We start from the raw sequence: 15,222 nt of genomic DNA, 5'->3' as shown, positions 1-15,222 counted from the left end.
GAATTGCTTTTGACCAAACCAGCTTTTCCTTTAGGATAAAATATTTTTGTTGGAAGCTTTCAGTCCCTATCTCAACTTAAAATTTGCAATTAATTTCTTTTGCTTCTTTCAGAATACATTTTCTTCTTCTCTTTAAATGATTCTCCAACAACAATCGGACATTCATTTCCCACCTCTTGTATATGTATACATACATACATATATATATATATATATACATATATTTATTTATTTATTTATTTATTGGAATGTCACTGGAACGTTTTAATTGATGATTTGATGTAAGACACTTGTTATGGCAACGTTGAGTCTTAAAAAGATGAAAATATTGTAAAACTCGTTTTCTTTTGTGGAATACCGGTGGCGTTGTGCTGATGTGCCGATGTTGACTTCTTGCGCTATGAGTTGATCCTTTGGGATTGAGTTTGCTTGGGTGACGCACTAAGCAACAGGCGTTGGAAGGAACATGACGGATACAGAGCAAATATTTTCTTTGAATGGGAGTCACATGGTGGTGGAGTCATAATTACGACTCCATATTATTATTAATCGGAGGTTGACGGAGCTCTTAGATAGATAGCGAGGAGGTGAAGAGTTTGCGCTACAAAAGATTGGTATATCCATTGAATCAACCAGAGATCATATAGTTTCTCTAATTAATAATCGGAGATCATATTACCAATAACAGCTTGCATCGAGAGAATGTTATTATGAATAGATTCTCGAATTAATAATTTGTTAAAAAAATTTCATACGAAGATGGCGACGTGAATATTATTTATTATGAATATTATTTTATAATAATAATAATAATAATAATAATAATAATAATAATAATAATAATAATGAATTATGTAGTAGACACCAATGATTGCTTAAAATATGGACCCCGATTCGAACCTTGGAACGGAATGCCGGAATGCTTCCAAGCAACGGTTGGATTCATATCGGCGGAGACGACACGCGACAAACGAACTGCCATCCTTGGCCTCCTCCGCCTCTCTCTCTCTCTCTCTTTCTCTACAGGTGTGAAAGAGAGGGAGAAAGCGAAGGAGCGTCAAACCTCCTCTCATCGGCTCACTATAACCCTAATGCTTTGGACGCCCGGAGGCTCAATCCCTACCGAGGAACCGGACCGGGGGGATGGGGAATCGAGCGCCTCTCCCTCTCGTGGTGGCGACCATCTCGCTGCTGTTGTGGAGCATCGCCGGGCTCCGCGGCGGCCGGAGGATCCCGACGACGTTGGATGGCCCCTTCGAACCCGTCACGGTGCCGCTCGACGGTAGGGTGGCTCGGGGGCACGCCGTCGACCTGCCCGCCTCCGATTTTAGGTTGCAGAGGAAGGTGACGGAGTTGGAACCGGAGCAGATCTCCGTCTCCCTCTCCGCCACTGAGGACTCCGTATGGATCTCATGGGTTACAGGTCGTCTTTCCTCTTCTCTTCTTGCCAAAATTTGCATCGTGTTTCTCCTTTTTAACAAGTTCGCTTTAAACAAGGACTTCTATCGAGTGATTGAAATGCTTATTTAATTGTTGGTCGAGAGTTGTTGCCCTTCTTTGGTGTTGTTTTGTAAGATTATGTACAAGCTGTGAAGGATAACGGATAGCGAGTAGAGAGCTTAGGATTGTGTTGTTCCAGATTTCTTCTTCGCTTCATGCATGTGCTAGCATTGAGCTTGAGATGACCGGTGGGATGCTTCTGTTTCGGTACCTTGAGGTTGTCAACTTGAATTATCCATACTTTCCCTTCTTCACCCTGCATGGTTGCCTGAGTGGATCAAAGTGTGAAAGTCCTATGTATAGTTATGGTAGCTATTCTATCTCTCTCTGTCTGTGTGTGGTTGTGAATGATTAAGCAACTTTTTTCGCGCCTTTGGAAATTTCATATCACTGTTGGCTATGATTTTAGTAGAACAGCCTTCAAAAGGTGATCAAGGTTTAATATACTTCTGTTTTCCTTTGTTTTTGTATTTCATTAGGAATGGTTTTCCATTGAGTAAGAATTTGCATCACTTTTTCTCTTCTGCATGTTGTCCTTTGGTCATGTAAAACATAGGTTTGTTGGGTTGCCGAGCATGTATTCATCTTGCACTCCACCGTGGTTCTGGTTTCTTGTGATTGAGTCTTGATATGTTGCCTAAGGACCGTATTTGGTGTTGCATTGCAGGGGAGTTTCAAATTGGCAAAGACATTGAGCCATTGGATCCTACTAGTGTGGCTAGTGTTGTTCGTTATGGGAATTCAAAGAAATTATTAATGTATGAAGCTACCGGCTATTCTCTCATTTATAATCAGCTTTATCCATTTGAAGGCCTCCAAAATTACACTTCTGGGATTATTCATCATGTTCTACTCGATGGTATGCTGTTTTCATTCTTTTTTTAGATGATCTGGTTCAGTTTCACTCATATTTGTTAATTGTGGTTGTCAGATGGCTTCTCAGGCTCTTGGCTCCTTTTGTCTACTTTTGTCAAATATGCTTGTACAAAATAGTTGTAGATTGTTTTGTTTGGTAAATTTTTTTAGTTCTGGGAAGTTGGAGGTTGGCATTTTCATTCCAGTACTCTTAGTGACATGGATATATATTTAGTGGGCTAGATGATGTTTAAACTTGTGTTCCATTTTTTGCTTGGAATTCTTTTTTTTTATTGTCTTGTTATGGCTTTAGGCACACTCATTCACTTGCTCTCTCTCTCTCTCTCTCTCTCTCTCTCTCTCTCTCTCTCTCTCTCTCTCTCGCACACACACACACACACACACAATCAATCAATTTCGTATATGTGTATTATGCATAGTTCTTCATTGACGCTAATAGGTAAGAAAGTGCTTAAATTTCAGTAGATATCAAATATTTAACCATGTATTTAGTGAAATCTTACTCATTGTTGGGAATGCCAATTTGGGATATATTCCAATACCGTCAATGGATCTTTTGCTAGTTTGTACATTTCTCTAATCTTGCTGCTAAATAATTTCCTTGGCAGATCTGAGACCAGGGACAAAATATTACTACCAATGTGGAGACCCATCAATACCAGCTATGAGTGCTGTCCATGTTTTCCGCACCATGCCTGCTTCAGGTCCTAAGAGATACCCAAAGCGGATAGCTGTTATTGGCGATCTGGGTCTAACGTACAATAGTACATCCACAGTGGATCATATGGCAAGTAACAAGCCGGATCTAATTCTTTTGGTTGGTGATGTTACTTATGCAAACTTATATCTGACAAATGGGACTGGATCAGACTGCTATTCCTGTTCATTTCCTGAAACACCAATACACGAGACCTTTCAGCCTCGTTGGGACTACTGGGGAAGGTTTGTACATTTGTCTTAAGAATCTCTATTGATTTATTCTTGCATATATCAAGTCTGGAGATAAGGTCTTCATTAGACAACTTGAATCCATAATATCTTTCACTATTAGCATGATTGGTTATCATTTCATGTGTCACTGAAATTGGAGGTCTCTCTGCAGATACATGGAGCCTGTGATTTCAGAAATTCCAATAATGGTGGTTGAAGGAAACCATGAGATAGAACAGCAGGCTGAAAATAAGGCCTTTGTGTCTTACAGCTCTAGATTTGCATTTCCATCCGAAGAAAGTGAATCATTTTCTACATTTTACTATTCATTCAATGCTGGGGGAATACATTTCATTATGCTTGGGGCCTACATTTCCTATAACAAGTCAGGTTAGTTTGTTGTCTGCTTGTTCCTCTTTGATCACTACCAGTTCTTTAGTAGTTTGGTTCCATCTTTGGTATCCACATGAAGGTGTTTGTCAATTTAGGTTATTCTTTTAGTTCTTACTTCCCACATTAATTATTGATTTTCTTAAAATGTGTATGCACCATCCTGATTTCTGTCTAGTATTTTTTATTTCATGTAGCACAAATTGGAGAAAAGTCCTGTCTAAAACTTTTATCAAGGAAATTGAAGTATAAGGTGTTATGGGCAGTATGTACTGGTATGTTATATTATCGAGATATACCAATCAGTATAGATTGATAAGAGATCAGTAGAGGTCAGTACCGAACCATTGCAGGTTGGTATATGTCGATCAGTCTTATGCATCATCTGGCGAACACCAATTTGCAAGACTGAATTCAGTATTCTTGGCTTATTCAATGGTACAAGGTCTGGGACATATCATTACATAAGACTAGCAATGAGAATATTTTAGACAAAATTATAATTTTAGATATTGGTGCCTGTTAACCCTCCAGGCCCTATCCCAGCGACATGGTTTTAGGTTTCTTTGACCGGATTGCATTGCTTTTGAAGCTTGATATTATTGAGTTAGAATCATTGGGCTTGTGTATTGCTCTTAACTGATTTTTGATGTACTGTGATGGATTTGCTCGACTCAGCAAGTTATATGTTGTCCTTTACTCCTTTATATGACACTATGCTGAGTATACATTACTATGATCCTAGATGAGATCTTGTGATCGTAATATATACAATAGATGATAAAATTTGCTAAAAACCAAAATAAAATTTAGAAAAAAAAAGAATTTTTATTGGTGAAGTGTCATGTTGAGTGTATGGACACTTGACACACAGTGTTGATATTATATCATTCCAATGAGGGATCTCTTTAGGGTAGGCTATATGCAATACAACAGTCCTCGAAATAAAGAATGAGAACAAACAGTGAAGATACGAGGATCACATGCTGAATTTTTTAATTCAAGAACTGATAGTCATAAATCATATCCTTGTTTTGCAAGAGCTCATTTTTATGTGCAAGAGCTCATTTCTATGTGTCTTCTGTAAGTTCTGCCCTTCCAAATGCCTCAAAAGAATTTCTATTACTATAAATCTATGCATAATCAGGTCACAGTTCTCCTAAAAGCTTCAGTAGTCATTCCAGTGATCCTAAATTTTCTCTTGAAAGTCCTTTCAAACATTCTTTGAGAAGGGAATTCTAGTTGGAATTGGTCATTAATCTCCAATAGTTGACAACTGTAAATTAGTATTGTTTTCATCTTGAACTGATATCTTGCTAAATGATGACCTTTACTTTCTTTGGGGCTGCTATAATTAACAAAAGCAACAAACAATTCTTTTTCTAACAAATCTACAGGAGGCATCCATATAATATGGACTCAACAAAAGAAAATCATTGAGTTGAATCATAGCAAACCTTGTGAAGAAAGAGATGTAGGTTGGTTGCCATTGTTGAATATATATAGTTGTTTCATACAATATGAGAAGATAACAGGTATTGCAAGAAGACAGATTATGCGAGTATCATCAAGCCATTTGTCTCATTAAATCTGATACATCTCTCTATATAACTCAAATATAATCCACACTAGCAAAAATTTTCAACACCATGCATTCTACTCTTAAAGAATGAACACCTAAAATGGAGAGTGGACCTGTTCACTTTACATCCACAGAAGTCCTTCACCAAAGACATCCATGGCAAACTGGAGGCTGAAAATATGTCATCGACATTTGCCCAAAAAACCACAAGGCTTAGTCTTTTAATGAACAGCTTGGAAAGTCACGCTGACTTATAGAATGTGATCAGCGTCATGTAAGGAACCGGACGTTCTATAATTCCTACTGGATTTTTTTCCATCGGAGAATTGACTGAAAACAAATTATCCATTTTGTGCTAAGCTTGTTAGTCTGAATTGTAAGATCCCGCAAAGTGACATTGTGATAATCTGGATAGGCATTCAGTCACGATGCTTCCCAGAATGTTGCAGCATCCCCTTAGTTCAATTTGTCTAATTGAACTTCCTTATGATGACAGTTTCTTAAGTAATACATTATTGCATATTTCAGGTGAACAATACAAGTGGTTGGAAAGAGACCTGGCAATGGTTGACCGAACAGTGACACCATGGCTGATAGCTACTTGGCATCCACCTTGGTACAGCACATATAAAGCTCATTATAGAGAAGCCGAGTGTATGAGGGTGGAAATGGAGGAACTACTTTACTCTTATGGTGTTGACATTGTGTTCAATGGTCATGTAAGCCTCTGTTGCTTTTGTCTATGCTTGGACTGTTCAAACAGTCGATATGGTTTTTATCAAAGGAAAAAAACCAAGAGTTAATAGATAACAAAACAATTGGCCGGTACGACTTGAATTCCCTGGAGAGTTGATGAGTAGTAAATACGATCTGACGTAATGGCTATAAGATCAGATAAGAATTTTTAAGCGATAAAGGAACAATTTTCAGCATTTAAATAATAACCCAAGTTGAGCATCACACCTTTTCAATTTTGTTTTGTTATAGCTGTCATCAGTTGCATTACTTTGTTTTGAGAATTGTAACATGAAGTTTGATTTAACCTGAACATGTGGACAGTTAGGAGAAAAAAATGTACTATCACTTAAATCTTGATTTGAAAATATAATATCAATTTTGATTTTGCTTCCCAATCTTTTTCAAAGAGTGTTAATTATTTTATTATTTAAAGTTTTAAACAATCTCTTGTACTGCTCTTTCTCTCATATTTTGTTAAATTTTGAATCACTAACATCCTTTTACCTTGTTCATCTCCTGAGCTATTAGGTTCATGCCTATGAACGATCAAACCGGGTGTACAACTATTCATTGGACCCATGCGGTCCAGTCTATATCACAGTAGGAGATGGTGGCAACCGTGAGAAGATGGCAGTCAACCATGCAGATGATCCTGGTGGATGTCCAGATCCACTAACCACACCTGATGAGTACATGGGTGGATTCTGTGCATTCAACTTCACTTCAGGCCCAGCCGCAGGCAAGTTCTGCTGGGACCGTCAGCCTGAGTATAGTGCTTATAGAGAAAGTAGCTTTGGTCATGGGATCCTAGAGGTAAAGAGCTCCTTACCTTCATCCCCACTCTTTTTACTTTTCGTCTAGTAACAGATCTTTAACCTGTGAATTGCTTGCAGGTGAAGAATGAGACACATGCTTTGTGGACATGGCACCGCAATCAGGATCTTTACAACAGTACTGGAGATGAGATTTATATAGTTCGGCAGCCTGACAAGTGCCCTACCAAACCAATCACCTTTCAGAACACATATATTTAGCAGAGGCCTCCAGCATGTTGTATTGAAAGATAAGTGTATCCTTTCAAGTTAGGCAGATTCATCACCATGTTTCCAGATCGATGAAGTTATATGAGTTATACTTGCACTGAAAGATCATACATTTGCAAGAGTTATACATTTCCAGATCGATGAAGTCTACTGGACAAACAATAATTGGAAAATGAATGTGAATTCTTGAAAACGTTTGAGCATATCAGCTGCAGGAGCAGCAGTTGGGTGGATGATGAACCTGATGACAGGTGCTACTACCATGAACTGATTCCTATTCTCTTTGTTTGCTTGTTGATCTAATTTTGCTGGATGGAGTGGCATGCATATGTTTTAGTTCAGGATCATGCAGAAGGCATATAACCCAACCTCACTTGCCCCAGACATCCAGATCTCACCTGCATCCGGGGAAACTATGAATTCTGCTTGGATTCAGCACTCTGTCATAGAAAGTTAAATAATAGTGGTAGGCTTAGTAATTATAGATTTGTTATTAAAATCAAAGGGAATAAGGAAAAAAAACTTTGAAAGAATATGAAAAGAGGTGAGAATGTAGGACTTAAATTGAAGATAGAATCAGATGTGAGACAAGTATTTCAAGATTAATTTAGTTTGTTACTTGAAATTGTAATATAATTAATAAAAAGCCATAGAGAGAGAAAAAAAAAATTAGAGATTTGTACATTCTAAAAAAAAGCTTATGATAGAATCCTCAGATAATTATGAAGGTGTGTTTTAGAAAATAGATGTATTGGTTAATTATATTGATGTTATAAAAATATATACATTAGTACATGGATTAGCATTAGAACCGTAGGTAGGGAATGTGTTTTGTAGGTTATTTATTTATTATATCAGGGTTCAATCTCAAGTATTTATTTTTTTTAATATTAGTAATGGATGAACTTATGATAATACATTTTATCTGTTTAGAAAAAAAAATTAAAATGATATAGACATGTGAAGGAAGATTTTATAGATGTTGTAATTGGTATTAGTGATATAAGGAGATATAGAGAAAGATTTAATAAGTAAATACTTGTAATTTAACTAAGATAATTATTTTGTACAACCTAATTATGGATTATTGTTGGTAGTTGTCTAGACGTATATGATTGTGTATTGTGAGTTCACAAGCCTATTAGTAGATTCCTCTTCAATGTACTATGAATCCTTGGCCAAAATATTGAGATCATAAAAGCGGAAGCCCAAAGAAAATAAAAGCTGCAGAAAGGATAGAGCAAAGCTAAAAGAATGTAGAAGGTGCAGAGATGTTCACAACCATAGTTTGTGTGCGTTGATTCCATTGGAAATACTGATGCTAGTGTATCGCATAATGAGATCTATAGTCATTCAAATTTAGCTGCCTATTCATTGAGCCCTAAGCATCGGATCGTGAAATCGTAGTCGCAAACTTCGACCCTTAAAAAGTGGGACTAATTACGTATTAATTACCTCATGTATTTGGATTCTATTAGCATCATAATTTTTATATTTAAAAAATTTATATTATGATTTATATAGTTTTAAAAATAAAATAAATAGTATCATTCATCCTAATGTCGTCAGTTGCATTCAACTAAAACATAACATGTGACATGGATTGATACGAAAGAGAGAAAAAAAATAATTTTAATATTTCTTTAGCTTTCAAAGACTTCACCGAATTAAACCATTATAATTCTAATAAAAATATTATAACTTAGTTTTAATTAATTAAAATTTTCATTAAAAAATAAATATTAAGTTATAAGTTTGGAGATATTATAACATCATTAATATGCGAATTTGAATGGTTTCTGAAGAACATTCCGAAGGTCTTCTTTACATATTTCAAAATAAATCACGATAAAAATTTTATTTTTTTTCCGCTTTGTCTTAAATTTAGGTCTAAATATTTAAAAAATCTTATTTATAATAATTTATTATGAAGGAAAGATAATAAAAAATAATGAGACGTTATCTAGCAACATTGTTTTTTCTTTTTAATGGAGTTTAAGAATTTTTGGTTCGGTGATAAAAAAAAAACATTTGTAATTCCATTCACTGTAGATCAAAAACATTATAATTCTATTAGAATATATTGTAAACAATAAATACTATAATTTTATTTAAAAGTCCTAGATTAATTTAGCTTTAATTAGATTTCAATAAGAAATCACTTTTTGAAGAGTATTTTGATTATTTTTTCAGAGCTCTCATTCTAATAAATACATAAATGAGAATGTGTTAACGAAGCTTCGTACCGACGTTTCGACCCGGGCTCGGTATGGTACGGTACCAGTATACCGGGCGGTACACCATGATGTACCGAATAAATTTATACTTTTTCATACTGTAACACTGTAGCGATACCAGACGATCCGCGTACCGATAACCTATCGAACCGGTATGTACCGCCCGGTATGACAGACCTTGGTGTTAACTAGCCCGGTTAGTTTATCGTAAGGTCCTGAGCTCGAATTCCATATTCGTTATTTATCTTTTAAAAAAAACATGATAAAAAAAATTAAAACTAATATATATATATATATATATATATATTTCAGAAAATTACTCACTATTTAATTCTGTACCGTGAGTACTCCACATACTCAAAATCCAGCTGACCTTTAAATAGTTGGGAACAGAAGGGTTTTTTTTGTGTGGTTCTGATAAACAACTAACTCTGTATATAGTTCTCGGAGGTAGTCTTCTTCTTCTTCTTCTTCTTCTTCTTCTTGGGGTAAGAAGAAAGCTGTGCTGCCATCGCTTTCCAGCCAGTTGCTGAAGAGAGCCAAAACACAAAGTAGCCCCACCATTTGCTTGGGAAACACCATCACATGTTCACATTAGATCCGGACAGGCATGTAACATGGCAACAGCAGCAGCGTCCCACTCGAACATATGGTTGTCCTCTTTTGGTTCTCCCTAAGAGTGCTTAGACCCCAAAAATCTCTAAACCATTCTGATGGGGATCGAAAACAAAACTGCCGTGCTTTTTTGCTACCATCTGCACTGCTTCCGAGAGAGGAGACTATGGATAGCTACAGAGACGAGTTCTTACATTGGTGTTCAACAACGTTCAATTTATCAATCACTCATCACTAACATTTAGCAGCATCAAATTTGACGATAATTTCTAATAATTATATTATCACAAAGCGAGGAGCAATTACCAGAGATGTTGAGGTGGAGGTGGCGGCGGCGGCGGCGGCACAGAGATGAAGAAGGGGAGTGGGCACTAGAAGATGTCGAGGATCTCCAGGATGAAGACATTGCAGAGGGGACAGCTGCCCCGGCTCAGCCAAAGCTCCCGCGAGCACAGTCGGCAGAAGGTGTGGCCGCAAGGGATGAACGCCGCCCCCTTGTGCCGCACCATGCACACACAGCACACGTACAACATGCCCCCTCCCCGGCCCATTGCTTCCTCCGCCGCCACCTCGTCTTCCTCCTCGTTCCTGCTTTCATCCCATTGCCTGTCGGTCTGCTCCAGTAAAGCCATTAGCGACACCATCTCCGGCTGCTCCTCGGAGTTCTCGCGGCCGTTGATTTCGTCGCTTCCTCCTCCATTGACCGAGGACGGTTCGGCTGCTGTGGACATGGCCGTAGATTCTGGGACGCCCGGCTCCGAGTTCTCAATGGAGACCGAGCGGGAAACAGAGCGTGCGAGGTCGGGGTTGGGACGGGTGGAGGCGACGAGCTCAGGGTCCAAGGTCGGGTGACTTTGGCCGGGGCGGAGGCGGTCTCTTAACGACCTCCAGGTGCTGCCGTTGCTGGAAATACCACCGGCGATGATCCCATTCCCCTCGTGCTCCCGCTGGATGATGTCAAGCAGCGTCCTTCCACCGCCTGAGGCCACAGAGCCCTCCCTCCCCTCGCACGGCCCGCGCCGGAAGAGGCGTGTCTCGTCCTCGTCCCGAACGTTGAGAAGGTCTCGGAGATTGGAGGAATCGCCGACGGATAGCTGCTCCGACAGCGTCACGCTACGCCGCCGCAGCTGCCTTCCTTCCATACCAAGATCCAATTTTTACCCCCAAAAAGTTCGTCCCCAAAGCTACTTTCAGCAAAGACGCCGCAAAAATCTACGACAAGAACCCAGCGATTGAGCACGCGAACCGGGAATCAGGACTCCTGGATCCATAAACGTCGCATCTTTTCTGAATCCATTCGTGGGCGAAGATTTCCAACACCAATCGAACAGGGACGGAATCCTTTTCCTTCACCAAACTGAATAGCTTCCAAAAAGATCGCCCTTTTCATTATCCAACACCGGAGAACCTCACCACAGAGACAGGAGATGCGATATCGACAGTGGCCTGGACGAGCTGCTACTCCACTTCAATTCCCTGCCTCCTCTATCCTCCGCTCACTTCTCCTCACGCCGCAGACAAGACAGAGGCGGACATCTCTCTGTCTTGCGGCTGTGGGTGGTGTGGTGGTGGAGACAGGAGAAACTTGTCGGGGATGTGAAACGGGGAAACGGATTCTTCTCTATCGGTTGTGCCTGCTGGTGGCGACGGAGAGCCTGTCGGGAAGGGGAAACGGCGAATGGAGTCGACCGTCCTGGGCCCAACGGTCTTATCTTCTAAATGACCAAAGGAGCCCCGACATATCCGACACGTGTTAAACTTACGTGTATAAAGACCGTTACCAATTTATAGATCTTTTTTAAGATTATTAATAACTAAAAAACTATTATGATTAGTAGAAGTATTAAGAATGAATTATGGTAAGATTATTTAACTGTAATCTATTGAGTAGGATTCAAGAAACATGTCATATAAGATAAATATGTTTTATAGGCATTCATACTAGTAATATTAATTGATTTGTCTTGTGTAACCACAATATTATAAGGTCTCTCTTAGATTATTCTTTCTAATTTTGTATTTATTCTATGAGAGCTATACTTAATTATTCATTTATGAGATTCTCTTTTAATTCTCAATCCCTTCCTTACTATTTCACATCCATCTCGACCTTCCTATGTTTTCACTAAAATCGTAGCTATTAATCTTGACCAGAGTCAATTCTAAGTTGATGTTCATGTGAAAACAAGCAAAAAGATAAAGGATCCAATATTTTCCTCTCATGAGATCAAATATATCATTGATGATATTACTGAACTTGGTTAACTTCCACTCTCGATTGAATTGTTTTGTCAAAGCATTTACTTTTCAAGTTCCTCTATGCAGTAATTAACAAGATTAAAAAATAAATAAAAGATATAAAAACAAGAAAAAGAAAAATAACAAAACAATAATATGTGAAGTTGATGATGATGATGATAATAATAACAATAATACATTGATGTGGAGATACAAATTGTGAAAGTGAAGATTGAGAATGAAGCAATTAAATTAACTTTATAATTCAGGCATTATTTTTTTACTATCACTATTTTTAGTGCAATAGCCATCTCTAGATTATTTTCTATAGAAATCTGTCACTCATTTCTTAGGGACCAGAACATGGTGATGATACAAAACCACAAGGGGTTTGAAGATGATGAAACTTGAGACTTAATCAGATCCAAGTTGCAAGGGAATTTGTAGATTGCTGCTGGGTTGGGTGGAGAAACCTAAACATTGATTTCATACTCTTTGTACAAAAGACAAACTTTTGATGAGCATACAAACAAATTCTGTCTCTTTCTTTTCATACTAAAAGTTACAAAAATTATAACTAATTGGAGAGTTCTTGGTAGGCTGTCAAATCATGTGAACCACACAAAAAGAATCCTTGCACTTTGTTATCAAAGATAGATCTTTGTAGTTTTTCTTCCTTACCATATCATAAACCTCTATCTATTTATAAGGATTAAGAGATCCATTTTGAAAGATCACACACTCAACATCAGGCATATATTCTAAAAGATAAAGATAGTAATCATATTCCATATAAAATTTATCAGATATTCTCAGTTTCATTTGGCCAAGAAATGCTACTAGGATGGATGAGAATTAAGTCAATCAACTTGTTAGTGATCACAAGGATACTCAGAAACAGTCCATATTGATCTCATATGTCAAACTCAAATATAGCAGACGAGAAGTACCAGTGAAGTTTGAAGGTATTACAGGAGAACAAAGCTATGATATGAGTTCACATGCAGACCTCCTGGCCATCACCAGAAGATGGCAAGAAGAAGAACCAAAGAAGAGAGAGAAGACAACAAAGGGGAAACTACACCTCACTGCATGTGGTCGAGCCCCAGGGGACCATGGGGCGGAGGGAAGCCGGTCTGTGTGGCCATGGCCGCCACCTCGAGCTGCCTCATCGAGAGGGAGGGGACGGGGAGGAACTCCGGGCCTTTAACCCAGTTCGTGGCGCTCACGCCGCGGAAGCCATCCCACCCTACGTGAGCCACGTGCTGCACGTCGGTCGGGAACCCGATCTCCATCACCACCTCTTCCTCCTCCTCCTCCTCCTCGTCGTACACTGCGAACAACTGAGGCAAGCTCTTGAAGCTCCTGATGAGCTTCTGAAACCCCGCAGAGATGTTAGGGCGTGGAGGTGGACGAAACATGAACGAGCTCCTCGTCTTCCCCGGTTCTCCATCTGTACAGGATTCAGATGAGCAGATCTACATGGTACATAGCGACGAGGAACGAGAGAACGAACAAGAACTGTCACCGGCTGGTATTGCTGAGGGCGCATCTGCTTGTGCTCTCCTGTGTCGGTTTTCGCCGACCGCAACGCTCGACTGAGAGACGCAGCCGAGGGAGAAGGGAAGGACGACAAACTTGCCCATGAATGAATGAAACAGGGGTAGTAGTTGCTGAGTTAGCGAGGAAGCAAGAACAAAATGAACCCCCAAGAAGATATATCAGATCTACATCAGCTGGTGTTGGATTCTTTTGCACGTATGAATGATTTCGGACATTCGAAGCAGAGAGAGAGAGGGATGGATTAGTTGGTCCAATACCTACTCTTTTAGCAGATTGCAACCCCGGCATGTGTAGTCCACTCAATCACCAACTCAGTCAGTCATTCTACTCTTCTCCTATCCCGATCGCTCTTCTACTTTTACCTTCCTTCAGCGCCAACCCACGTAGCTCAAGAGACCCCCAAGGGGTTAAAGTTTACAACAGGAAATGTAGACAAGCTACATGACGGGTTGAAACAGTGGTGCATTTCCAGCATTCATTAGAACCTTAAAGTATCTGATATGGCTTGAGCAGATTATGCACACAGCATCATGCAGTCAAAGTCAAGCATTGGTTCCCATGAGGAATGATAGGAGATGACACAGACTTGCAAGTGAGAGGGAGGTGTCCATGGGGAAAAGGTTTAACTTGGGGCTTAAGCACTCATAAAGTCTATCATCTTGGTTTAGGGGACCTTTCAATCCATGGATATTAGGTGTTTGGGTGCTTTCCCATCGGCCACAAAAAGTAAAAGCGATGCAAACACTTTTAGCTCAAGTAAATTTGTGACGTCTGATATTGATGATTTACTCAATGCAGCTTTCGACGATTCAACCATCTCAACCTCATTTGATTAATCATTCGATTCTTTTATTGTAGTTCGAGTCAAGGATTTAAATCTCTGTCCGATATTAATATCAATAACCGGTGAGAGCAGTGTGAGACGAATCTATATCAACCAGGAGGAAGTCAACGTCTAATCCATCGGCAAGGCAACTAGTGGAATTCGGAAATCGGAAATGGTAACTCTTATTCGTGGAGTGGAGCATAGAGAAAAGAGAAAACATGTGTTAGCATAAAATCTGTAATCATTTTATCTATAATATAAAAAATACATTTATATCAAGATTAAAATTAAATCTAATAATATTAAATCTTATCTAATCTACAAGTGTATCATCATCGGATCTGAGATATCAGTCTGTAAAGATAACTAGATTTTCTCCTCTCTTTCTATACTACCACTTAGATTAATGGTTAGGGAGAAGGGTTGAGAGAGAGACTGTAATCCCTCAACTATATGACCCCTAAGGGTCTTATCTATTTATAGGCGAGAGTAGAGGGTTTATAATAAATTGTTAGGATATCTCCTCCTAAAGAATCCTACTTTAACATGAACTTCTTTTGTATTCGTCAATAACCATAATCGGAATCCAATCATATCTATAATAAATCTTATCTAATTAAATAAGGTCACATAATCTAACATTCTCTCACTTTACTAGTAAGATAAAAAAGACTTAAAATCAAA

At 38.8% G+C, this 15,222-nt stretch overlaps 3 protein-coding genes across 3 annotated transcripts; 1 reads left to right on the top strand and 2 right to left on the bottom strand.

Moving 5' to 3' along the window:
• Positions 1-968: 968 nt before the first annotated feature.
• On the top strand, positions 969-7,326 carry LOC135632138 (purple acid phosphatase 15-like). Its single transcript, XM_065140584.1, has 7 exons — positions 969-1,423; positions 2,168-2,359; positions 2,985-3,318; positions 3,479-3,696; positions 5,807-5,997; positions 6,545-6,829; positions 6,910-7,326. The coding sequence occupies exons 1-7, from the start codon at positions 1,144-1,146 to the stop codon at positions 7,048-7,050; spliced, it is 1,641 nt and encodes a 546-aa protein (XP_064996656.1). The 5' UTR covers positions 969-1,143; the 3' UTR covers positions 7,051-7,326.
• Positions 7,327-9,625: 2,299 nt separating this feature from the next.
• LOC135631381 (uncharacterized) lies at positions 9,626-11,662 on the bottom strand. Its single transcript, XM_065139005.1, has 2 exons — positions 10,218-11,662; positions 9,626-10,085 (listed from the first exon to the last, which is right to left on the bottom strand). Exon 1 carries the CDS (start codon positions 11,051-11,053, stop codon positions 10,283-10,285), a length of 771 nt encoding a protein of 256 aa, XP_064995077.1. The 5' UTR covers positions 11,054-11,662; the 3' UTR covers positions 9,626-10,085; positions 10,218-10,282.
• A 1,375-nt stretch (positions 11,663-13,037) lies between these two features.
• Positions 13,038-13,948, bottom strand: LOC135630877 (CRIB domain-containing protein RIC4-like). The gene is made up of 2 exons (XM_065138142.1): positions 13,678-13,948; positions 13,038-13,602 (listed from the first exon to the last, which is right to left on the bottom strand). Exons 1-2 carry the CDS (start codon positions 13,793-13,795, stop codon positions 13,235-13,237), a joined length of 486 nt encoding a protein of 161 aa, XP_064994214.1. The 5' UTR covers positions 13,796-13,948; the 3' UTR covers positions 13,038-13,234.
• Positions 13,949-15,222: the final 1,274 nt, after the last annotated feature.

This window comes from Musa acuminata, chromosome BXJ3-2 (assembly GCF_036884655.1).
Source record: "Musa acuminata AAA Group cultivar baxijiao chromosome BXJ3-2, Cavendish_Baxijiao_AAA, whole genome shotgun sequence".
NCBI lineage: Eukaryota > Viridiplantae > Streptophyta > Magnoliopsida > Zingiberales > Musaceae > Musa > Musa acuminata.
Note: the sequence above shows the minus strand (reverse complement) of the source record. Positions and strands in the feature narration are given on the sequence as shown.